Consider the following 25,850-nt stretch of genomic DNA (forward strand, 5'->3'; position numbering starts at 1 on the left):
CCAGGGAGGTCACACTGCAGGGACTTGGTCCTACCCTACACTGGAATAAATAAAATCATGACAAGTCATAAAATAATGAGTGGTAAGTCCTAACTAGGAAAGAGAAGACACCCTAGTCAATTACCCAAGTACAAGAAAATCTGACTTTCAAGTTGATGGAAATGAACCCTTCCTCTTTCCAACTCTTTGTGTTCCTGAAAATCAGTACCTACGCTAATTAACCTGATTAATGTCTTGATTCCTTTTCTACGCGTTTCCCACCAACATGCCAGTCCAAAGCCCTTAGCCACCACTTCTGCTCCGGGGAAAATCTTAGGGAAGGTGCCCTGTACGCAACCCAAACAGAGGCAGCGAGGAAGAAGTCTGCTCCCCACACGGGACCCCCTCGCACTGGATGGTATCTGTACAGGCAAGCAAGACAGGGAGAATTTTAATTCCAGCTCCTCTTACAGCAATTCCTCCCAATGCGGTTGCACAGTACTGTTTTAAATGGCTTTCCAGTTAAAAGCACAAAGAGGAGGACCCCCCCAAGTCCCCCAAATTTCTCAAACCAAGAGTAAATTTTAACTATCAGTTCTATCTGAGCAAGTAAGAGAGCCTCTTGTATCTACTGCTTTCATGCCCTTTTTCTGGTACCTTCTTAAAAAATTAAATCTTTATTTTTCTTTACTGAAGCTATCTTCAAAGTTCTTTTTTAATCTAATTATGAAATCCATCCTACTAGAATATACTCAACGTTAACATGAAGGACTCAAAGATTTTTCTGAAAAGTCTTGTTTTTCTATCATGAAACAGCTTGGGCTGTTTCCTGCCTTCCGAGAATTATGCTTACACCTGTCACTTGATTGTCACTCTTCAGTTTTATTCTCTCCTTCCAGTCCCCAGTTTGTCCTGATTCTTAACTACTTGCTCTCAGTCACTTCTTTTGCTGCTATTACCCCTAATATTTCCCCTTCCCCATCCGCTCAGCCTCTTTTGCATATATTTTACTTTCTCGCCTTTGAGTTTCTGCCCTCTATTTTTCCCCTTGACACAGAGGAACCCAAACAATGATTTTGAGTCTCAGACCCTTCTTGTTACCCTCATCGCTGCCCTTAACTCCTCTCCCAGGACACTGACAATGATCATCTCCTTTATCCTTAACCAACCTAGCTCAGAGGGAAAAAACTTTCCCATGTTCTTCATTTTCCTCTGTGCCCCAGTGCACCCTAGGGCATGCCTTCTCCCACATATGTTCTACTCTGCTCAGTCCCCAATGGAGCAACGGCAGCTCTCTCCTTGGTATTTAGTTTCTAATTCTCTGTTGGCCTCCATCAAGGACACTGGCCATCTGAAACAAGCTACATTTGATGATCACGTGCTATGAGATCTGGCCAAGCATGGTCTGGAACCACTGTTAGCACAGCATACACCTATCACTATTTCCAGTAGCAATGAAGGATTCAACCTGATCCATTTCTCTTGTACCCTGGTTCTCTTGTGACCTGTGGATGGCACTTGCCAGAGGGCCTGCTGAGTTTAGGGGCAGGGAAAGTGCTGTCTCCAGCCCTAGAAGAGAGGTGACTGGCTCAACTGGGGCTTAAGCCTTTGACCTTGGCTTCATTAGCTGTGAGTAACAACCAGCCACAACCACATCATGGGAATGGCCCTCGGCAGATACAAGAACCTGACTCAGTTCAGAAAGCAAATATAAGCCTTCACGATGCAAAAACAGCCTCATCAAGACAGATCAGTTGGCAAACCAAGAAGACAATGAACTTGAGATCGACCTCCCATGCTATTTACTATGATACTTCTTAGGGGAGAGGATCACCCTTCCCCCTGGTTCTCCCAGCCCTTCCATGTCAGCACTTAAAGCGGAGAACCACTTTGATGGACCCCAGACCGATCTCGAGTGTTTAAAAGCAGCCATGACCATAAAGATAAACATAGCTCTTATTTCCAGAAAAATCAAGAGAGTGTAAGAACCACTTTTCATTCCTCTCTGAACACCACCAAGCAAACTCCCCTTACAGGTAGACACACAGACAATCACGACGAAGAGGGCACGGGGAAATATATAAAAAGAAATTGTATTTACCTTCTTCTGTTTCATGCCACACGATCCCTTCCAAATTCACACTGGTCCCGGGTTCACAGGGCCCGAGACACTCTGGCTCTGTCACTACTCCAACTTCACATGTATTGACACCCAGGGAACGAGTCCGAACCAAAAGCTGTTCAACCGGTGCTGCAATATTGGATGAAGATGGGGAAAAGTAGGAGGGCAGAATCTGAGGCGTGAGACCGCTGGGAATCGGCGGCGGTGGCGCTGGCACTGTAAACAGGGGGTCAACCTGAAAGACAGACAGGCTTACTGCAGTGGTGCTGCATCTCGGAGCTCTTTTCCATGCAATCTGTTTACATCACTTGCAGAATAGACCACCATTCCAAATGCCATTGGCAATGATAATATGCTTTGTGTGTTTTACTGGTGCCAAAATACAAAGGAGAACAGAAATGAGAATTTTCATTTTTTTGTGACCAACGAGGTCAACATTGGAGCTCTAGCTGCCTGTGTTAGAGGCAGGTCATCGACGTCCTTCTCCAATAGAAGGAGACGTGAATGAAGTCTGCTTTGTAAAATCAAGCCTGTGGCTCACTCGTAATGAAATCTTATTTGCAAAAATTACAATGTTTTCCAAAGGAGAAACTCCAATAAATACCCACATATGCATCACTGGACATTTAAGCAAAGGAGATGGACTAAAATTGGCTTTCCAAGTACTTTATAAAACATAATGAATTAAATCACTACTAAAATATATTAACTTCCTCTGCCGAATATAGAAAATACATAAACTTGATTACACACACTGAAAACCAGAAGCTGGGTATTATTAGCATATATTAAGCATCAACTCCTAATTAAGTGTTCTAGCAGAATTCATATAAACAGAGAAAAAATTTGTGTGCTCAACAGAACGTGGGTTTCTCCAACGCACAAGCCCTTGAGTGGTTCAGTGAGTAAAGATCTCCGATGAGTCTGATGAGGAATCGGCAGCCCTCTCTGTGTCCAGGGAAAGAGAAAGGAGTCTCTACAAGGTCGTGCAGTGTACTAGCTCCTCTGCACCCTGACCCTGAGGAGAGCAGTAAAGAGGTCCTTCACCACAAAAAGTTTACGAGTCTGGCCATAATGAAACCGAAGGCTATGCGTGTACTGAACAGGCAGATCGCCAACCGAGCCATTCATGCATTTGGCCCATTTTAATAACTGTCATGACTGCTACAGAAGAGCTTTGGCCCTGCTGACAGGTTATCAAATGTGAAAGAGCCAAATGCAGAGCGTGTCTGCCGGGGATTTCAGATCACCTACGTCCTCAAGCTGCAAAGAGACATCACGACTTAGAAGAGGTGATACCTCGCATGTTTTATCAGTTGGGCGAACAAATTAGATGTGTAACAAGGACACAGAGAAAGGTGTCCTGGTAAAACACCATCTTAGTCTGTTCATGTATTCCCAGTTAACATTTCTAAGAAATCCACATTTGGCTACAGACATAATATTATATAGTCTTTGTTCTTTAAAAAAAAACCACACACACACACACACATACAAAAAGAGTGTATTTCAAGATAAGTCATATGAGGAAGTGTGCTCCTAGTTAAACAGCTGAAGCAGTCATCTGTGTGGGCGCCTTGTTCATATGACTGTAGGAACTATTTCTACAGTTTGCGTTTCACAAAAATGATAAACTGACGTTCACTTGCCTGAGTGATCCAAGATGCAATCGAACAGCCCTTCAGCCAACTGCACGTTAAAGAAACTTAATTTCCTGCTCTCAAAGCTGCCATAAAACTTCTTTTGCTCCATGCTTTTTATTGTTCTTCATTCGTGATCACAGAGCCCAAGAAAGAAAAGCATTTAACAGCCCCAAACCCCAGATCTGGTGATTTATGCTTTCGTGTAAATGCAGCTTAATGTGGATCAAAGTTCGCACTGATAGTTCCTATTTTAAAACTGAGCTGACAAATGAAGAAAAGGGGTTCTGAGGAAGAAAATTTAAGGAGTGGGAGGATCCAATACAACCTTGTAGTCTTAATTACAACCAAAAGATTGTATGAGATTGAAATCACTTAAAAATTTAAAAAAGAATTTTTAAAAAGACAGAGGAAAATTATAAACCAGCTACTGCACTTTTTTTTTTGCATGTTTCCCAACAACCTCTTAATCTGCACGGTTAGTTGTAGATTGACTGTAATTTGGTGCTACACATATAAACTGAAAAGACAAAATAGAACAGTATCCTGAAAACATTCTTTATATCCTTGATCAACAGCCTACATTCATTCGTAAGGAGTCTTAGTATCAACTCTAATGTTGCATATCAGGACACCCTGGAGCAACAGGTACAACAGAATTTACAGGGACAGGGCGCGCCAACACCAGTAGCCCTGCCTCCCACACTAAGTAAGCTTGTGACTTGGGAGAATCATTTAACCTCTCTGAGGCCCATGTTCCTCAAGTGGAAAATGTATTCTTTGGCCTGCTAATAGTGATCACGAATCCTATCACAACAGAATTTCTAGACTAAATCCCTATTTCAGTATAACTCTGCTTATGAATCTGTTTGCACGGAGATACACACTCGCATACTATTTGGGATATATATGTAATTTCAAAGATGAAGCTTCTAGGTGGCTTGATGGGAAAGACCATGGTATCTTGAGCCAACAGTGAGTTAACTGTGTTTATTTCCATTAACATAATCCAAATGCATTGAAAAGAGTCCAGTTGATGACATTTATAGATAGGACCTTGGAGCCCTGTCCACACGTGTTTTAAAATGAGAAAGCTAAGGTTCAAAGAAGTTGGACAATAAATATGAACTTAATCACAAACAGTCCCCCCATGTGATAATGGTCTGAAACTCTTAAACTTGATAGGAAGACTTGATAGGTAATAGAGTTTTAAAGGGTCCACTCTCTGAGTTTTACAAGTGAATTTCTCTTAGTTTTTCCACTGCATTCGCTTCCTCAGTGTGGCTCAAAACTCATATTCCCGTAGGTACCAGATCATCATCATTATCATCATCATCATTACAACCAGTGAGAAGAGAAAAGGGAACTTTTCTCCCTTGGGATTTCAGGATTTGGAGTGAAGAACAAAGACCACCCACGTGGTCTACTGGGGGGTTTCCTGGTCCCCAGAGATCAACACCCAGAGAGGGGAAGGGATTTACAGCCACTCCCAGAGGTGTTTTATTTAGCAGGTATGCTACTTTTAAACACATTCTCATCTTTTTGCCAACACAAAAGATTAGGGGAAAGCCTAAATTTCCATTCTCTGTTAACATAATAATTGGATAACATGCTATGCTGGGCCCACATTCCTTAACAGCCTCAACTCACAGGGCTGAGTCTCCTCCACCTCCCACCCCTCCAGGGACCTGGCCGGGCACAGGCAGCTGAGTTGGCATTTCCAGCTTTTCTGAGACAACCACAGGACGTTTTAGCTAGAAGGTCATTTAGTCCAGCTAACTCATTCTAGAGAAAACTGTGGCCCATGTTTGTGTGAGGGCGATAAGCTATCTCTACTGGCAGCCCAGGTGAGCATAAAACAGTAGCATCCTCCAAGCAGGAACCTGACAGAAGGGGTTCAACACACACTAGGAGACAAAAGAGGGGTAAAAGGGAAATCATTTGGAATGTAGCCATTGCTTCCTGCCAGTGAATGCCCCCAGCGGGAGAAGTTCCCTGCAAAAAATGTTTTGGTTCTCTTGTGTATTTCATGGTGTCCAACTCATAGTCACAGGCACCATGTAACCCAGGATTTGAAAAGAACTTCGCTAGTTACTTTTGCCTTATACAAAAGGGCAACTCCACTGCATCCCGACTGCTCAGGTCACTCACTGATCATACACTGAAATGTAATATTTCGTCAACTAGTGAGGCTCCTTAAGACAGGAAAGCAGCAACGGTTTCAAGAAGGGAGTCTGGTGAGGAGGCAGCCTACACCTGGACTCGGTGGTGTTGGACCTCGGGTTGTGCTGGGTTCAGATCCTGGCCCTGCTTGTGCAAGACCCTGAGCAAATGACCTGGCTACTTTAAGGCTCCGTGTCTGGATCAAAGAAATGAGAGTAAGAATAACAATCACCCCGCACAGGGTCCCAGTGAAGACTCAAGGAGATAATTCAAGTCAAGCGAAAGCTTGGCATAGTGCTGAGTTCAGTCAACACTGGCTTTAAAAAAGAAGAAAAAAAAATCCCTGGTCTGATATTACAGTTCTCTAACCCTGCACACAACCTTACAAAGATCCTTTTTATATCCTACTATGTTTAACATAAATCTATAATCCTCTCCAAATGCATGGTTAAGTGCGGTTAAAGTGTGTTAAAAGTCTAAGAAAAAGGGCTTAACCCTGAGAAGCTCAGCCTGGGGAAATACTGCTCCTTTCCTACTCTGGCAGCTGGCAGCCGTCCACCAGTTCAATCCATCCTGTTTGATCACAGGGCCCGATGAGTCCTCCACTTCTACAGAGTCTCCTTCCACTAAGCTCTACTTGTACCTCTTTTTCGTGCACCGCTCTCCCAAGTCTCCTTTTATTCACCTAAACTTGATCACCCATGCCCGATAAATAATCACTGCACACCTGCACAGTGCAGGCTTCTAGCAAAACAAGGGAGTGGGCAAGACTGCAGCAGCAATCATATCATTACACAAATCCAGCAAAATCACAAGTGTCACCACAGAACCTCGTCCAAGGGGCTGGCCCTGGTGGCCTGAGTGCAAAAAAACAGCATGTAGTGGAAGACAGTGCGGTGTGGCGATCAGCCTCTGCAGTTGGAATTCAGCTCTACTTTCAGCAACATAACTGAGGCAAATTGCTTGCTCTCTCTCTGGGACTCAGTGGCTTCATCTGTAACATGGAAACAACACCTCACTGCTATTGTGACTACCACCTGACATCATTGAAACGTTAGCCCAGGACCTAGTACGAAGTATAAATAAAAGCTACTGCCATGGTCAACAGTATTATCATTATTACAAATATGCCAAAGACCTGAACTGAAAAGAAATCAGTAGATGGTTTGGCCCTTTAAAGCCAAATGCTAAGATTTGATACATTCAAAGGCAATTCCAGGGAGGCGATTATAAATACTTTTCTGGAGGGAAGGACCCTAAAACAGTTAATAATCAGATATTCCCTTTAAAAAAAAGTGGGCAGGGAATTATTAGTCAAATATTACTATTAGCTGGAATAAAAGATTAGAAGAGAGAACTGGCTGGTTGTGGCAATGGTTCCTTTGTCGAAGCTCTTTTCTGTTATCTTAACGGGACACTGATGTAACCTACTATAGCCCTTAAGAGGAAAGCAGCCGTCTCCAGTGGGGAAGGAAAAAAAAAAAAAGACCCATAAGTCTAACAGCTGGTGGTGGCAGCCTGTCAAACTGAGGAAAGTTAATGTCAAGAACAGACGCGCGGCAGTCTCTCACTGTTATTTTTGCGTGATTATTCCCAGGTGTTGGTGCACACTGAGCAGTAGCCTGGCTATTTATCACTTGAGAGAGCCTAAGAGCATGGGAGTGGGGGAGCAGTGAGGGGAGAGGAAGGCGGGGAAGAAAAGGTTATTTACACAGATAGCGGCACTGTGTGTGTGTAATCAGAGGACTTGGGGGAAGAAATCAGCAGAGATTCTGGCAATATTTTCTGTTCATCTCATTTCAAGAGCCTCCCAAGTGCTGATGAGCAAGGAAGGCTCCCAAGCTGGAGTGTTGGTGGCAAGGGCTTTGCATCGCTGAAGCACTGACTGTGTCAGCCGGGACGGTCTTGTGTACCTGAAACTGACAAGTGAGGAGGGGTCGCCAGGGCGGGGCTGGGGGTGCTCCGGCGGACACTCCCCCTCCAGTTAAGACCCAACAAAGGGGCAGTCAGGTGGCCTTGCTGTGGGGACGGCTAGTCCTGCCAGGCAGAGGGGAAGCTCAGGACCAGGAGATAGGCAGGTCTCAATGAAAAATTCCCTCCCATACCCCGGGGGCAAGTCTGAACCCTGACTGGGGAGCCTGCCCGATTTCTTCCATCTTGTTGCCACAAATCTCCATGCTCGTCTCGCTCATAACCCCTCAATCCTGAGATTCTTGGGTTGCCAACAACCAGAGTGGGAATGGTGTTTTATTTTGCTCAGAGTCAGTATTCTTACATTCTATGAGCACGCTGGGACACGATTACTTAATGCTCACGTTTTCTCCAGATCCTGGTATTTGGCTGTTTTATGAGATTGCCCACAGTCACCTCTTTAATTTGAAAAGCATTAGACAGAGACTGCACTTTGTGTAGGGTAAATCACAGCTCTTTAAAGGTGACCACTGCCACAGTCTGTCACTTTGCATTTTAACCACTCTTTCTGCCTGACATCACCGCATCATTAGCAAAGCAAGGTAAGCTTAAAAAACGGTTTCCTCAAGCACTGATCCTTTCTCCAAAATGATCACCAAGGGTGAATTTTCCATCCCTGAAGGACAAACCTGGAACAACTGTATTTCAGTCATTCCGAATTCTGTCTTGACTACATGCAGGGGAGACTTCTCCTTTTAGAACCATTATCAAGGTAATGCATGCTTACAGCTCGCTGCCAAACAGGGCAAGCTCTTACTAGGGCCTACTGTGCACCAGGCCCCATATGTTTTCTATCTCCTTTCACACTCCTCACATCCCCATTTTACAGAAGCAGAAACTGAAGATCTCAAAGGATGGGCAACTGACCCAAAGAATTTCAAGGCCAAACCTCTCTGACTTCAAAGTCCCTGGGCCTTCTTGTGAAAACAGTAACAGCAGCAGCTAGCTTAACACATGTAACGTGGGAGGGGTTACACTGTGCATTCTCTTCTTCAATACTTTACAAATCAGGAACAGGAAACGGGAAAGGTCACATAAGGTCATTGGCTGAGCCAGAATTTGAACCTACAGTGATCAAACAGCAAAAGAAACTCTTCTAAATGTAAAACACGACACATGATTCAGACACCTTCCTCCCCAGGTAACTTCTGCCCTTTTCTGTATGTGAGAAGCCGCACACCTGAATCACCTTTCACGGCACAGTTCAGAATGATGCACTTCGGTGCGCCCAAGCAAACACTGCAATCCCTCCAGAAACCTCCACTGAACACTTCGCTGAAACCAAAGCTCAGGTTTTTTTTGTTGTTGTTACTGTTTTAAATCATCCGATTCCAAAAGCAACAACTAGGTACAGTGACTAGGAATCATACCCTTATTTCCATTTTCTCATTCCCAGGTGTGAAGACCAGAGACTGCTGGAAATAAAAAGCCAAAGGTTGAGCTGCTCAAGTGTTTTTAGAGGCTGAGCCACTGAACAGGTGGGGATCAGCCTGGGGATGGACCAGGTCTCTGGTCCCAAGAGAGCTGTTTCCCTTTCTAGGCAGGACTCCAGCCACGCTGGAATCGCAGGATGCCAACCTGGGGCCTCTGTGGCACTACTCAGGGGTGGCAGCCAAGAGAAGGTCACTGACTGTTAGTATATCCCTCCAGAAGTGGCCCCACGTGCAGGCCACAAGGCCGAGTCACTCAAGGGCCAGCCATAGGTGTAAAATATATTTTAAACAACAATGATGTTTTTTAACTCCATTCTTTATTCATGACAATTCTTCAAAGCAAAAGAGAAGGTCCTGAGTATGGAAAGAGAGTATAATTAAACTACTCAAGACTCAATGTCTTAATAAGTTTCTTTTGTTACTGTTTTGAAGCCAAACCAAATTCTCCCCTAGGAGGCCCTCCTGTAGCTGGGCAGAGTTCCACAGGACAGTGAGGAGGTGGAGGGGACACAGGGACTCAGCCTTGGGCACTTCCCACCAGACCACATCAGCTGTCACACACTCAGCCTCATGTGTGTTCTTTGAGGGGGAAAAAAATACTGTCCAATGGCTGAGCCACAGATTCTCCATCTGTTCTGGAAATGCCACTGACATCATCCATTGCTCAGAGAGCTGCGCCTGCTTTAAACAGCAGGTGATGATCAGTGTTGTCCTCTTACTCGTAAGGGTTCTCTGATTTCCTCTCATCCTGCCTATTTCCAAAAACACTTAAAACACAAAAAGAAGCCACAAAGAAAGGAGGCAGTGGTGAAGGTACTTTAAAAAAGTCTATCTTCTTGGATAATTCCTTTTCACGAATCCCTTTATACACTCAGTGTCGAAGTTCCACACAATTTCCATTTCTTTCAATTAGATCTGGTCCCCAATCCTGAAGGGTCAAACCAAAAAAAAAAAAAGAAGAAGAAGAAGAAGAAGTCCAGTAAAACTGGATTTTTAACTCTGGTTTGTGCTTCACATGGATAAATGAACATCAATTTCAAAACTCTGACTCGAGGGTAGATACTGGCCGCCAATGCACTGCCTGTCTTTGCATGATCTCAATTTCTCCTCGACATTAGGTTGAAGTTAGGGAAAGGCTGGAGCCTCTCACCCTCACCCCTCTCTGGCCACAGACATGAGTCAAAGAAAGGAGAAAGGAAGGGAAAAGAAGGGAAGAAAAGCCTGTTTGGGGGGGAAATTACCTTATTCCTAATCCTCTCAACTAACAGCACTCCTTTTCTTTAGAGTAGGGGAGTCTCACCCACAGCCACCTAAAAGGAATATTTTCAACTAATATTTTAGACATTTGAGTTATAAACACAATACATACTGGTCGTGACAAATTCAATAATGAGGAAGTGCCTGATGGGAATAGACGGTGCCTTGGAAGGGGCCAAAGCCTTCCTTTCGGCAGCACGGTGGGCCAGGCACAGGAGGGGAAGTTTTGGCTTCCTTCCTCTCCCCGCAAAACCTAAAGGATGCTCACGTAAATTGTCTAAGGCTCCGTATGAATATCTTATCCCTCATTTCCATACCTCCCAACCACTGATTCAAAATAGCTGACACTCTCTTAATGAAAGCTTTGAAATTTTAATTTCGTAACCATTCAAACAAGTCAGGAAAGCTCTCCCTAGTTCATCGCAGAGATGGAAGGTTACAGAGCAAGAAAAAATTACAAAGCTTCTCCCAGCCTTCTCCATACCCGTTTTCAAGGACCCCTTGAAGACACTCACATTCACTCTTATTTCAGCTCGACTGAAAGGCAAGAGTTTCCTCATCCGACTTTGTAAACTGGGGAAACTGAAGTCTTCAGAGGTTAAGTTATGTCTCAGGGTCAGGAGCAAAACAAGAGGCCATAGACTCTCCCAGCGCGGGCGGCCCTGTCCTCTATCAAGCCCTGTACCGTAACTCAAAAGTTTCCCCACAAAAAAGCTGCTCCCAGGCCCAGATTTCCATCCTCCCTCCTGAGAACAGAGCAGCCTTTAAAAGCCAAAAGGTCATTCTCCACGGAGATCTTCTCTTCTAACAGTGTCTTATGCATCCTTCCAGAAAAGTAACCCATATAAAAACATGCAGGGGGCGAGGGACCACCGTTCACTTTATAGCCCCTGTGCTGCATGAATTTTCTCACGAACATGTCCTACTTCCATGGTTGTTTTAAAAACTGATTTTTAATAAAAAGATGCCAAGCCATTCCACTTGAGAAGAAAAGAAAACATGCTAATGCAGAAGGGAGAAGGCACAAGATCAGGACTATTCCTTCAACCCCTCATGCAGAAGTCCTGAAATGGACAAACCAAGGTCGTCTTAGGACCTAGTTTGTGTGACAGGGAGATGGTGTATTGACCCCATGCTCCCCTCTTTATCAGGACTACTGATTAAAGCCACCTCACCATCAGGGAAGTCGTTCCCTCATCTAAAAAGTTTTTGCCAGGTTCCACAATGTGCTGAGCATTGCTCCAGGTGCCCTGAGGGCCCCGAGGCTGCAGGAGAGACTAGCAGTGGCCGCAGAGCAGTCAGTGTGTGTGGTCAAGGCGCGGGTGGGCAGTCAGGCCCAGGGCTCTGTGGGACCACCAACAGGTGGGATGGGGAGTATGCAAGACACATCTGAAGGAACTGCAGGGCTGAGCCTGGGGAAGGGCAGGAGGCGCAAGCAGAGTCAAGCCATTCTGGACCAGTCAGTTAAGGGGCTGGAGGCTTAGGGGGTCAGGAAGAAGATGGAACGTTAAGGCTGGAGAAACAGACAGCTCAGGAAGAGTCCAGGTCAGGCAAAGAATCTGGGGGATTACTGCCAAGGTAGAAGACAGTGCTGAGGAGAGGCACCGGAGGATTGACAGTTCATTTGGTAAAAAGCACACAGGGAGCGTGGGGAGAAGAGACACGCGGGGGCTGAAATTGGGGGAGGAAAGGTGGGCAGTTAGAAAGCCCCTAGAGCTGTCCATGGGAGAGGTAGCAGCTGCGGTGCGGGTGGAGGAGAGGCTGTGCTCAGCAAGGCGGGGGAAGCGGGGAGACTCAAAGACCAGCCCCAGGTGTCTGTTTTAGTCGGTATGGGCATCAGTCCCTGGCAGGGGGAGGATAGGCAGAGGACGGTGGGGCCACATCCAGCACACAGATGGACAGAACTGTTTGGAGCTCAAAAGAATTATCTAGACTAGAGAGGAGTCACTGGCAGAGAGAAAGTGGTGAAGCCAGCAGAGAGGACAGGATGGCTCAGGGAAAAAGTGAAAAATACAGAGAAGGGGCAGAACCCTTCACCCAACGCTGATGGGGCAGAAAGAGAGGAGGAACGGCTGCTGAGGTCACAGCAAACCAGGAGAGAGGTGAGTGACCGAAATCAAAGGGGACGGGCTCTAAGGTCACAGTCGTCTGGGAGGCCTGGTGGCCAACACCACAGAGAATTCAAGAGGAGACAGTGCCCACCCTTGGGGAGCTGGCTCGGGGCCCCTCTCTCCCCTCTACCTACCAGGAGACCATGACTGCTAGCTTTTTAAGGGCTAGCCCTTAATTTCACCCTAACAGCGGCTGGTAGCCCCCTAATGTGGCCCAAACTCCTCCCCAGAACTTTCTTTTTCAAACCAGGTGAAGAAATAATGACCCAACACCATGGCAGCAGCCACCTCTTTTCCATTCGATGACTTGATCCGTGATACCCAGACTCCACCCCCAAATGCCAGCTCCTGCAATGCATGTGTCACCAGCAGCCAGAGAAGATAATGAGAATTTCACTTCAGGAGGCTGTATCACAAAACCAGCGGGCATCCTGAATATGCTTTTTCAGATGCCCCCACCTCATCCTGCCCTTCCCAGAGTGATGTCCCGAAGGGTCCAAGGCACATCCCCTTGAGAATCACTGATGGACCCTGAACAGGGATAAACTCACTCTCTTCCTCTTCCATCTTCCTTCTCAAGTACCTTCAAAGCATATCGCCTGTTCCCTGTGTTCCTGCTCCCGCCTGCAAATCCCAACTCCCCCAATGCAAACACCTTCCCTTCCCAGTCTCCAAGCAGTGGGCCTTTACAGAGGGAGATTATCAGAAGCAGTCTACCTTGCTTGGGACGTCTTCAGTCCACAGTCTAATTCAAGGGTCAGCAAACAAAGGCCAGTGGGCCAAATCCCGCCTGCTGCCAATTTTTTTGTACAGTCCACAAGCTAAGAATGTCTTTCACAAATGAAATTTGTAATCAATTTAATGACAGCAACCATTAAGTTTGAGTCCATATTAAGTGAAATAATACCACCACTCACCCCTAAAAAGAGAATTCCATTCTTCTCATTCGCAGACCTGTATTACCAACAAATTGGACTCAATTACTATTATTTGATTTTAATTTTCATCGATTAAAGAAAAATCTGTAGAGACTTTTCTCTCCCTCATCATATAAGTACCTACATATTATGTAAGATTTAGCATTTGGACCCAGAAAGTTAAAATATTTACTATGGGTCCTTTACAGAAAAAGTGTGTGCTGGCCCCTGGTCGGGTTAATGGGAGATGCCTGTACTGCCAATAGCTCACTAAGGTTCCCCGGTTGACTCTAATGTATGTTACGGGGTGGGGGAGGGGTTGGAAGAGAGCAGGAAAAAAGAAGGGAGAAGCACAGGCATGAGAAGAAGCCAGCACATAGATCCATTTCTGAATGAGGAAAAAAGAAGAAAAATTTAATGTACTACTACTCTGAACTCTCCCAATAAAACTCAGAGGAGTCATAATCCAGAAAAGAGACACAAGAGGTATACACTTCAATTCAAACTTGAGTAGTCATAACTTTAAAACTCAATAAATATTTATTGAGCATCTCTTTACTACGACAGCTTGGCCACTAATATAATGATAACCGAGACACCCAAGATCCCTGCCTGCACAGAACTTACACACAAGTGAAGTTTTTTGAAATAACAACATTGTTGATCAATTATACCTCTCAATCCCTATAAGAACAGAGAAACTGTAAGTATCCTATGTAATTACAATATGGTTTCGGTAACATCTTAAATCTTGAAAACCAAGATGTTTTATCTTAACTTCCTCTGACGTGAATGAATGAGATGAAATTATTGCTCTCAAACACATTTGGCTGGGAACTAGGAATGAATCAAGCGATCATCCATCCCAGAAGCTACTTCCCACAGAGTATCAGGACAGACAGGTCAAGGTCTCATGCCAAGCATCACACTAACCCTTCTGAACCAAATAAGATCATGTCATTAATAAAGTCTCTGTGTTTGACTCTTAGATCATTTACTTCCCAGCTGAATCGTCTTACAATTTCACTTAGCTCTGCTAAGCCTCAGTTTCCTCATCTATAAATTGGGGATCTTAGTATATAATACTACTGACTTGCATTTAGTGTGAGAGACACGTGAAATGAGATCACCCAAAGTCCTTACTGTCCCCCTCCCGTATTAAGTGCTCAGACAACGCGAGCGGTCCCTGTCATCCCCGCATACACAGTTTTCACCACCCTCAACAGCAGTGTTTTCAGGACTTGTTCCATGTGTCACGTAGCTAAACCGATACCTTCAAAACCCTCTCTGGAAACCGGAGGATAGTTTTTCAAATGAAATGAAAAATGAAAAACTTCAAAATGTCTGGAGATGAATCTATAATTGAACACTGTGAGTTATTTAGAATCAGGTATATGATCTGATATTATTTGGGAGGCACAATGATTCTTTCTCTTCCAGAGACTGGTGTTCTGGGAGGAATCCTAAACCTCAGAGTGAAAGCAGGATCTTCTAAAATGGCATTAAGAAGGCTGGCCTTAGCTATTCCGTAGGGGTACTTCAAGAATCAAAGTAAACTCTGTGAAAGGTCTCAAAAGAAATCACAGACATAAATAAAAATAAGTTGGTCATCTATGTATGCTAGCACACGTCACTAATCCATTTTAGTTACTCTTTAGTGTCGGAGAGGAATGAGGGCTATTGGGGGAATGGGAGACAGGGTCACGCTATCTTAGCTTCCATAGTTCCAGAATGTGTCATTTCACCATGTCTCAGTTCAGAACAGATTTTAGATGGCTATAACAAACTACTAAGACTAATTTTGGAGGGCAGTTCACTCAATCTCGTAGCTATCAGAGAATGCCTGCTCTAAATCCTCTTCACATAGAACCATAAAAGATCAGCTCCAAAATAAACAGGTGGCCACAAATTTTTAGTGGACATGTAACCCATGAATAAGAAATTTTTGTATGATGTAGCGCAAAAACAAAGCAAATGATGGAGGACACATTCTATATACTAACATCAAACTAAGCACCAGGTGGGTGACGGAGCTTTTCATATTTACAGTAAAATGTATATTTCTATTATGCACTCCCTTAATAGCACAGTAAATTCCAGTTAGTTGCTAAACACCTGCAAAGTGAGTGAGCATCAAACTAAGCTAAATTTAAATCTAGTTGATTTGAATTATGACTTAAATCATCAGTCAAGAAGAACTGGTATCTTTTTAAAATTAAAAAATGCATACTTATTTTTGCCATAATGGTAATAAGCTTCACAAAACTCATAGATAATATACATATTCTACTTCAAAAATCATTTAAATATGGTATAAAAAATCTTTTAAAATATTCCAATTATTTTTATTTTTAATATTACCATCCAGCTCTTATATATACATACATATTTTATTTAATCAAAAACAGACTCAATTCCTCTGAATAGACTTTTTTTCCATATTTCACAGCTACATGAGAAACTCTAAAACAGTTCCTGTATGTATCAAAACTAAATGAAGCATCCATTTACATCCCTGAAAGACTATCATCTCTAAGTTAATCATGAATTTTTCCCACAGTGCATTAACATCTAATAACCAGAACCAAAACAACTTACATTTAAATTGTTTGGTTTAATTTTCCAGAAAGGGCATTTCCTTTGACCACAAATCATTTTAAGATAAGCATTTTAAGTACCTGCGTTCTTCAACACTAATACTTATAAACGTAAGGACTCCAGTAAAGAAGCTGAACTAGAGAAACATTTTTATGTATGGAAAATACCAAGCAGTATATAAAAAGCACATCTCTCAAGTGGTTGTTTTAACCAACAATTTTAAATATCTTTAATAATAAACCTGAAGCACTGAGATCTTTCGGGACTCTTGTTTTGTTTTAGGGGGTGGAGTGGGGGAATTTGTTTCAGGTAGTTTTTGCTGTTACATGTGCTCGCCTACATTCTTACATACTAGAACTCTGGTAAGTCTGTATAACAATTTATTAACAAAACCTCTAACTCCCAATATTGGCCATATACTTTTATTCTGAATAAAAATCATACAGTTCGATAAAATCGTTAATCTCTGACATATCTGAAACCGATATAAATGTCTCTTAAAAGCAATGGGGTTTTTAAAACCCAGTTTTTAAGAAACCCAGTTCCTAAAATCACAAATAAGTACTCCTTTGAAATCTAGTATTTGATCTCAAGATGTAAGTGAAGATTAATTAACCAATATTAGCAAAAAGAATTTTAAGGGGCTCTAGAAGAACACAGCCCTCAAGGATATGCAAAAATGATGGTAGAAATTAGTTTTGGGGGGGTTTTTTGTTTTTTTTTTTAAAGATGAGGAAAGTTAGCTCAAGGACATGGGCACTTATCACAGAAAAAGGGCCCAAGACTCAGCAGAGGGTCCAGCCTTAGCCCTTTGTGTGTATGCAACGTGCAACCCACTTTCGTCTCTGCAGAGCCCAGGGTTCTGGGCAAAGAGGGGGCTCTGGGTGTGTGTGTGTGTGGCCAGCGAAGTGTCTCCATATGGGCAATGAATGGGGACAACAGATACAATTTCTGTGGCTGTTACCTCTTCCTCCTGTAAAACCGTCTGGCTTTTTCTCGCCCTTCTGCAGAGCGGAGTCATGCCGTGACGCAGGGGGTCGGCACACACTGTGACTGAATGGTTACAGTGCAAGCTCACAGTTCTGGATGGCCGACTGCAGCCATGCCACAGTCAGCACAGGCCCACACTCTGAGAGCTTCCTCCTCTTCCCTTCTTCTCTCGGAGCGGCCCAGCCCCAGGCTGCAGGGCCCCACTCCATCTCACCCGGGCCAGAGTAGCAGAGGCAAAAATACATCCTGCTACCCCAAACTGGACATCTGCCCACCGAGAGCAGGTAATCCTTCTCTGCCTATCATTCTCCAAGTACCTTGGAAAGTCTAATATTTTGTCAAACAGAAATGAAAAATAAACCTAATCTAAGCTGTCATGGAAACATGAGACGCCTCCAGCAGCTCTATCAAAGTACGGAGACACGTTGGGATTCTTTGAAGTAATGAAACTGCAGTTTATCAAGTGTGATTTATAAGCAACATTGATGGAGCTGGGAGATAACACTGCTGTCTAATCATTAGTAGTCAGACAACAGCCATGTGAACACATCAATTATGGGCCACCGCCAAAAACCCTTGAGATCTTGGAGATTAACAGCCAATCCTCTGTTTTACAAGCTCACATCAAAAAGAATATTAATAAGAGGAGGGGCGATGTGAAAGCTTGTCAGAGTAATTCAGCCACTAAAACAAGGCATTTTTTCCCCTCTCCTCTCTGTTGAATTGGCCCAAGGAAGTAGTTGGCATCAGCTACAAAGTCCAATGCTGCCAATTTCTTGGGAAATGTTTTTCACTAACATATGGGAACTTGTAAGGGTCTGCAAAACTGCTATTTGGTGAGGAACGACAGGCAAGCCTTCTTCCTGTCCCTTTTTTAAACGCTGGAATGAAACAAATGGAGGCATTATGGAATCAGTGAATTACTTTTAAATTAAGATGCATGGTAGACACAATCTATTGACTTTGTCTCTACCTCCAAAAATCAGAAATTTGGTAAAACCTCACATTACTCTTCCACTTCCACGGCCCTCCAACATTTAATTAACTAAGAGAAGCGACTAGTACTAACCTGCACACTAATGAGCTTCAAATCAGCACGGCTCTCTCCCATGTAGAGCAAAAATCAAAATGTGTGGTCACTAACCTTAAGTGCATAAGTATCTTCCTTCCAGCTACCTCAGGAAGACAGATATAAACCCCACTGATAGTTCTACAATTAGAATTAAGCCAGCTCTCACAACCCACACAGAGAAAGCATTCGCAAAAATACATGCCACGGGCACAGCATTTATTTTGGTTTTATCAGTTTCTAACATACGCACCAGTGAGGACTGCTGTATTTTTGTAAATGATCAGGTTAAACCTAACAGCTGGCAACTAAGGGTTCCCGCGGGCTCCCTAATATACGAAGCCCTACTACAAAATGCACCGCCTGGGTATCCTCCACCACTAAGAGATCTGTTTGCATTTTTATTTGTAGAAAACTTTCTGTTTAGCATGTTTTCCTAATATTTCATTTGCTGTTGATCATTTCAAAATCAGCATGGGGTAGTGGGAAAAATCATTAGGGGAGAAACAAGAGGCATCGGGTTCCTGTTGCTTCTCGGTAATCAAGCTGTTTGGCCCCTAAGTAGGTCACTTAATTCAAGGGCTTGCTGACAAGCAATTGTTGAACCAAAAATTCTTTACCTAGGGTTCAAAGACTTAGTGAAGTCTAAGAAATCCTGTAATTAGAGAAGCAAAGGTTCATGTGTTTGCACATAGGTGCACTTCCTTCTTCCTTTTTTTTCCCCCTGGAGAGAGAGTCCATATATGCTCAATAAAATCACGACCTAGAATAGCCCTAAGAAGCACTGACCTAGTGGTGAAGTCAAGGGAAGGAGTCGTGTTTCTCTCTCATTACAGTGCATACTCAACACACGTTGGCTTAGGTAAAGGCACTGCCCTAGTTCTAAACTTCAGTTTCTTCGCTTACAAAACCAGGACAATAATCTGTTTCCTGATGACCTTCGAAGACTGTCATAAAAACCTGCAGGGTATGGTTTTAGAAGTCCTTAAACATAATTTAAGGTGTTAATGAGTTCAACTAACATTTCTTCAGCAACTAGATGCTAGGCCTTGTACAAAGACTAACAATTACTGATTGCATCTTTGATATTAGAAAAGAAATAGCCTTCTGAGTAAACGCTGCACCTGGGAAACTTACTAGGGGGAAGGGGGGCGGTCTCAGAAAGAAATTATTCCCAAGCTTTGTTGATAATGTCTAATACAGGATCTAATATATGCATCTAATACACGCACAAGGTCCTGGGTTTAATCCCCAGGACCTCCACTAAAATACATTGCTGTTTTTTTTAAAAAAGCACCTTAGCAGAGACCCTAGAAGAACCAGAACCATGCACTGGCTACCTAACGCAGCAACACCAGAAGAGGAGAAAAAGACGTTCACAACACACACATATTTCACCTATTCAATGTATATTGGCAAGCATATTTTTTTGGAAAATATATTTTAATAACATGTTGAGTTTAATGGGCAACTTCAAGGTAAAACTCAAACCACTCTTCTATTTAACAACAGTTATGACTACCAATGACATATGACTGTAATCAATGATTATATACCAAATTTATCCCTGAGTTCCTTAGATCTTACAAAACTCCAAAATCCTGAACTGGCCTTTTTTTCCTCTTCCAAATAGGATTGTTAATTTGGTTTAAACAATTTTCCCAAAGTCACACGTAGGCTGTAAATTACAATAGACATTTCTCTCTCACTTGAATAATGACTCTTTTTTTTAGGAGTAGCCTTCCATTTTGTCCCTGAGGGTTTTGTGGGTGACAAAGAAATCATCAGACAAAAATCTGCCAGCAAGCAGGATGCCACTGCAATCTGTTATTCTGACACAGCATAGCCCTTCTGGGTAAGGCATTTTACCTTTAGTCTTTAAAATTCAACAGACACGCTCTACCAGATCCAGGAAAGCAGGTTGGATGTAACCAGTTATATACAGGTGATGGTGCTTTAAAGAATTTTAAATGTTGCATAAATGCAAGATATACAAAAATCCAGATAATTTCCAGCAACAGTTTTGCCTGTGATCTCTCCACGGAAGAAAGATGGAAGATATGGACCCAACAGAGTCTGGCTTCAGGCTATCCTCTCTCTGCAACCCTAAGAGAGAACCGAGGTCAGCAAATAGCTACTGGGCATTTCCTAGAATAGGCACAGTGCTAGGTGCTGAGGCCAGTGGCATCCAGGCCCTCCTCCAGGGTTGCAGGCTGGCAGGGGGAACGTGCATCCGCAGCTAACAGCAACAAAACAGAAGCGCTGCAAGTAAAAGACACCTGTCTCCAGTGCAGTAAGTATGAGTGCGGGGAATTACACTCATTGTGGAACAAAAAGGACATTCAGAAAAACTACTCCAAGAGGAAACTAAGACACAGTGGTCCAAATAGAAACTCTGCCCAGGGTCATAGAGAAGTCATCGCCCAAGCGTCAAGTGAGAGCAAGTCTCTCAGTCCTCACTTCCAGAGCTTCTCCCCTGGGTCACCCCCCAGGCAGGAACTGCAGTCAAGCGCCTGCCACAGGACACAGTCTCCTGAGGGTCACATGTGGCCAGCATCAGCAGGACTCAGTGGCTATGCTCTGCTGCCTGAGATGGCGTGAGAGCAGGCTGGCAATTTTCTGAAGCCTAGCTGACCAGCAGAGATGACCTCCAGAGATCAACCTCACGGCCATAATACTCAAACTGCATGCTTTACACACTCCCCAAACAGTTCCTCCTGCTTCCACTGCAATTAACTTCATGCTCCTAAACCAAATGGCTAACTAAGCAAAGCCATGACTCCTCTTTACTACTTAAGCAGTTCATGGTGCAGGGATGCCTTTGTTCTCAGAGTCTAAGAAACACTAGTAAGAGCATTCACCTGGCTCTAAATGCTCCTAGGGCTGGAGCTGCAAACCATTAGTCCGTCCTGCTCTACCTCCCATCTGACCAAGTACACTAACTAACCACCTGTAAAACACTTGATGAAGCCATATTTAAAGCAATACTGTGGTGACTTTTCTATTAACAAATCTTACAAGAACAGCAACAACCACAGGAAATTCTAATAACCTTCCTAACATCTGCCTTTAAGAGGAGAGAAGAGAAAAAAAAAGACATCTTCTAATGAACTATCTGAAGCTTTTTCTAAATGCACACAAAGAAGCCCCCCTCAAATGGGTAGGGGCTCTGGGGCTGGGTATTTGGGGAAAGGAAAAAAGTAATCACTCTTCAGGTGATTCAGATGCCCAGCTCTGATTAAGAAACTGCTTTCAATTCTAGGGTTCAAGGATTTTGGATCGAAAATTACTTATATTGAAATATAACCCCAAAAGCCATAAAAAGATGAAAAATCATGTTCACCTTCCAGATGAAAACCATAAAGATTGCCAACTATCATAAAAACAGTACAAAAAAATTTTTTTTAATAATCTTGGAGAAAGGTCTTTCTACACCAAAACCCCGAAGCCATAAAAGGGAAAAAAAATTATAAACTTAACTACACAATTTAAGACATTTATATAAGAAATAAATTAGCATAAACAGCATCAAAAGATAAATCAGAAGGGGTGGGGAAAAATTGCAAGTACGTGAAAAGTATTTGCAAAACATGAAGAAAAGTGTATTTATTAATGTAAACTGAAATACTTTAAAATCAGTGAGAAATGACCAATAACTCACTAGAAAATCAGTCCAAGGTTATAAACTGTCAATATGTAGGAGATACAACAGCTTATAAACATGAAAGGGGCAAATTGTAAAAGTGGACTAATAGATTATCACAGATTACAGCCAGAAACATTAGAATTCACAGTATTAAATCATACAAATGTAGGCATTACAGGTTCCATTGTTGATGGGAATGCAACTGATGAAATCAAGTTTGAAGACAATTTTGAAACGCATTCAAAATAAGATTTACCAGAACATTTTATAACTGAAAAAGACTAGAAAACACCTAAATGCTATTAGCAGAGAATCTGTTAAAAAAAATGTTGGAATGAAAGGTAGAAAGGGAACCTGATATCTAAGACAACAGGTCTGTGAAAAGAGCAAGGTGCAGGTCTGTTTCTTTAATATGCTCTGATCTGTATAAGGAGATGAGATATATAAATACACAGGCTTGAACATATGGAGACTATTTCAAGAAAGACATACAAAACTGTTAAAAGGAGTTGACTCTGGGGAGTGGGTCTAAGGGGGAAGTAAAACCACCTACCTTCCATTATATAATATTTGCGTACAGTTCATCAATTTATATACTGCTTTTTAAATTTTAAGTCAAATAAAAACTATTTTAATAACGCAACTAGTTTCTCAGGGCTCTAGATCAGTCTCCAAAGTAGGAGGCGTGTTAAGCCCCTAGAGAATATACAAGAGCCCTAAGGGGGTGCAAGAAAAAAAAATGCAGCGTTTCTATTTATACTATGACTGATCATTTTAAATTTCTGTAGTTAGTCATTTTAGTGGTGATTGACCATTTAATACGATTGTGTGTGTGTGTGTGTGTGTGTGTGTGTGTGTGTGTACAACTAGAGACATCCAGTCATCATTCGCTCTGAGGAAAGTAATAGTCTCTTTTTAATGTCTTCTGAGGAAGGGACCATATTGTCCACTCTCTGGGGGGAGAAAAAAACTTACTATTTATGATCCTGCACCTGAAATCCGTTGATAAAATTCACAAGATAACCCTCTCCATCTCCCTAACACTTAGAAACTAGAATGAAGTCAAAACATTGGAGGAACAGAGCCAGGTTTCCACACACTGAGACCCTTCTGTCACCTAAGTCCCAGCCTGGCCCTGCCCTGCTCACAACCCCAATCCCTCCTCATCTCAGAGTCTTACTTGGTTCCACACGGCTCCCGGGAGCCTGGCCTCAGGCGCCCTCTTGAGCTTCATCTCCTTGCTCGCCCCCTCCCCCGGCCCCCACTCTGCCCCAATTCAGCTCCAGCAACCCTGGTGTCTCCTAGAACACACCAAACACTCTCCCTCCTCCAGGGCTTGGACACAGGCTGTTCCCTTGGTCTAGAAAGTTCTCTCCCCAGAGGGTCAAATGGCTTCTCCTCACAGGATATCAGGTCCCTCCTCCAATGTAAACAAACACAAACTCTTCCACCAACCCTCCCTACCACCTCCCTTGATTTTCCATGACAGCACTTAACACCAAGCAAAATGTATTTATTTGTCCCAAATGAATTAGCTATATAAGCATCATGAGAGCAGAGACTGTTGACTGTACCTCCGGGACCCAGACTGTGCTTGGCACATAATCCGTGTTCAAAAAATACGTGCTGAGTGAAGGAATGAACGAAAGAATAAACTGAGGCCCACATGGCCACCTCCCCGCTTCTAACAGTTCTACTGTCAGAACACAGTCAAAGCTCTCTCAGCTGCAGGAGAAGGCAGAGAATGAAGGTATGAACACTGAATCACCCTCTGAAGTAACTGCATTAAAAAGAATCCCTAAACATAGCAACGCTACCCTGGCACCCATGATAAAAAAGAAAACTTGCTCATTTTTCCACCACAAAACCTACCAACACCCCCTGCTATCTGTTCTCATCTTCTGACTTTCTTCCTACTACAATGGGGGACCTGCCCCAGCTTCAGAGGCCCACAGATGCACCCGTGCACCAGATCTTCCCCACCCCAGACCCACGCCTACTCCAGGGCACCTTATCCCCTCTTTCTCTGGAATGATGAGCTTCTCTCCCTCTCCGGTATCATTCCCATGAGCATACAGGCGACATTAAAATGACATTAAAAAATGACAGCTATAGATACATATTCCCTGAATGAATGATGTCTCTTACATAAAAGCTAAACATTGTCCTCACCTTCCAAGAAAAATCCAAGACTCCAGTCAGACTTTTACTCCCCTCACCCACCCCTCAAACCAGGACCACTTGTGTTAAGATCACCAAAAACAGTCATTTTTCCAAAGTCAGGAAGGAATCAATTCTGAGTCTCACCTTAACCTGACTTCCTGGCATCATTTGACACATCTGATTACACTCTTCTTCCTAGAATTTCTTCACTCCTTTCCAGAAACACCAGACTGGTTCAGTTTTCTTCCTCCTCACTGGATGCAGTGCTGGCTCCCCCTAATGCTCCGTGGCTCAGCCCTGGGCCCCCATCTTCCCCAACTGGACTCTCTAGGTGACCTCTTCTGGTCCCACAACTTTAGAGCCCACCTCATACCCACTTCCTCCAATCAATGCCTCCAGCACTGGCCATTCAATCGGGCATCGTCACTTCACAGCTGCGGAGTAAATCAAAAGTGTGTCGCCAACTCTTGATTTTACCACCCCAAAATCCTAGACATTGTCCTCAATTCTCATCCTCTCACCACGCTGTAACCAAGTCCTGTCCTCACAATCTTAGACAATGGGCACTTCTGACCACCTCCACGACCACCAAGGAGTCTATCCTCTCACGCATGGACAAATGAAAAAGTCTCGGTAACTCATTTCCCTATTTCTCTCTCTAGTCATTTCTCCACACAGCAGTCAAGGGCAAGTTTTTAGAAACGAACCACATCATGTCACTCCTTTGCTCAAAATTCCATATGTTTCTCATCATATTCAGAGTCTCTACCATGGCCAACTAGGCCCTCCACAACCTGACCTGCGCCTGACTCCCAATCCAGTACGGACACAGTCTGCCCAGAACACATTCCATGGGTATTATCTAGGTGGATTTAATGCATGTGCAGTCAGCTGAGACACTAGCAAGCATGTCCAAAGAAAAAAGTGCAAATATTTAATCAAATGGGGAGAACAGGGTTTGATTCCCCTCAAGTCAGCGTAATTCTTTCTCTCCCATCTCAAGTTCATACTTGACCCAGCTCTCCACCCTGTAACTGGGCTTCAAAACCATACCTACACCAGACCCTGCTTCCTACTCATCTCTTCCACCCAATTCCTTGAGTCAAAGTCCTAAAGTAATGTCAAAGCAAGAGGTTCTCAACAAGTAGGCAAAATTTGTACTCCATTTTTCTAACAAATCTCTTTTCCACTGGGTCCTGAGATGTTCCAGGGTTTCCAACAGAAAAAAATATACAACCATGTGCTTTGTCAGCCCTAAAACCCTCTTCTTTCCCTAAATCAAGGCTTCAGAAGACGTAAGAGGCACCACTGCTTGCACAAACTATGGAGAACTCTGGGCTGCAGTGAGCTGACAGGTATACCGGTGAGTTTATCACCCTTCATCTTTCTGACCTGTGTCCTTAGAATGCCAGAAGCCTTGACCTTCTTCTACACCTGCCCTCACAGATCTCTTTCAGTTATGCACATTACTTCTACTATTTTTATTTCTCAAATCAAATTCATCAGATATAGTAGAAATGTGCAAATAAAACCCAACTTGCATAAATGTGCATATATATGAAAACACATTAACAAATATGCAAAATAGAGATTTATGACATTTATACTACTATCAAGTCTGCCTCACCCCGTAACTTAATGGCAGTATCAACCCTCAGGCTCTCACCTGCCTGTTAGGTCCCTGTTTGAACCTCACTCCTTATATTAGTTATAAAAGTCTCTCACAATATCCACCATGAAATCAGGAAGAAGGGGGAAAAAAAAAGCAATGTCAGCCTCTAATTCAACCTC

At 43.3% G+C, this 25,850-nt stretch overlaps 1 protein-coding gene and 1 long non-coding RNA gene across 6 annotated transcripts in view; one reads left to right on the plus strand and one right to left on the minus strand.

Moving 5' to 3' along the window:
- Positions 1 to 25,850, minus strand: part of ZNF608 (zinc finger protein 608) — a 101,122-nt gene that overhangs the window by 54,831 nt on the left and 20,441 nt on the right. For 4 of the 5 annotated variants that reach the window (XM_032476616.1, XM_032476615.1, XM_032476617.1 and 1 more), the window contains one exon: positions 2,081 to 2,336. The exons of the other annotated variant lie outside the window; for it this stretch is intronic. In XM_032476616.1, coding sequence (XP_032332507.1) covers positions 2,081 to 2,336 — 256 coding nt within the window. The remainder of the gene's footprint in view (positions 1 to 2,080; positions 2,337 to 25,850) is intronic. 5 annotated transcript variants of the gene reach the window in all.
- On the plus strand, positions 12,402 to 24,097 carry LOC116662686. Its single transcript, XR_004318683.1, has 3 exons — positions 12,402 to 12,711; positions 15,717 to 15,719; positions 24,088 to 24,097. It is a non-coding gene; the product is annotated as an uncharacterized LOC116662686 (long non-coding RNA).

This window comes from Camelus ferus, chromosome 3, assembly GCF_009834535.1.
Source record: "Camelus ferus isolate YT-003-E chromosome 3, BCGSAC_Cfer_1.0, whole genome shotgun sequence".
Taxonomy (NCBI): Eukaryota; Metazoa; Chordata; class Mammalia; order Artiodactyla; family Camelidae; genus Camelus; species Camelus ferus.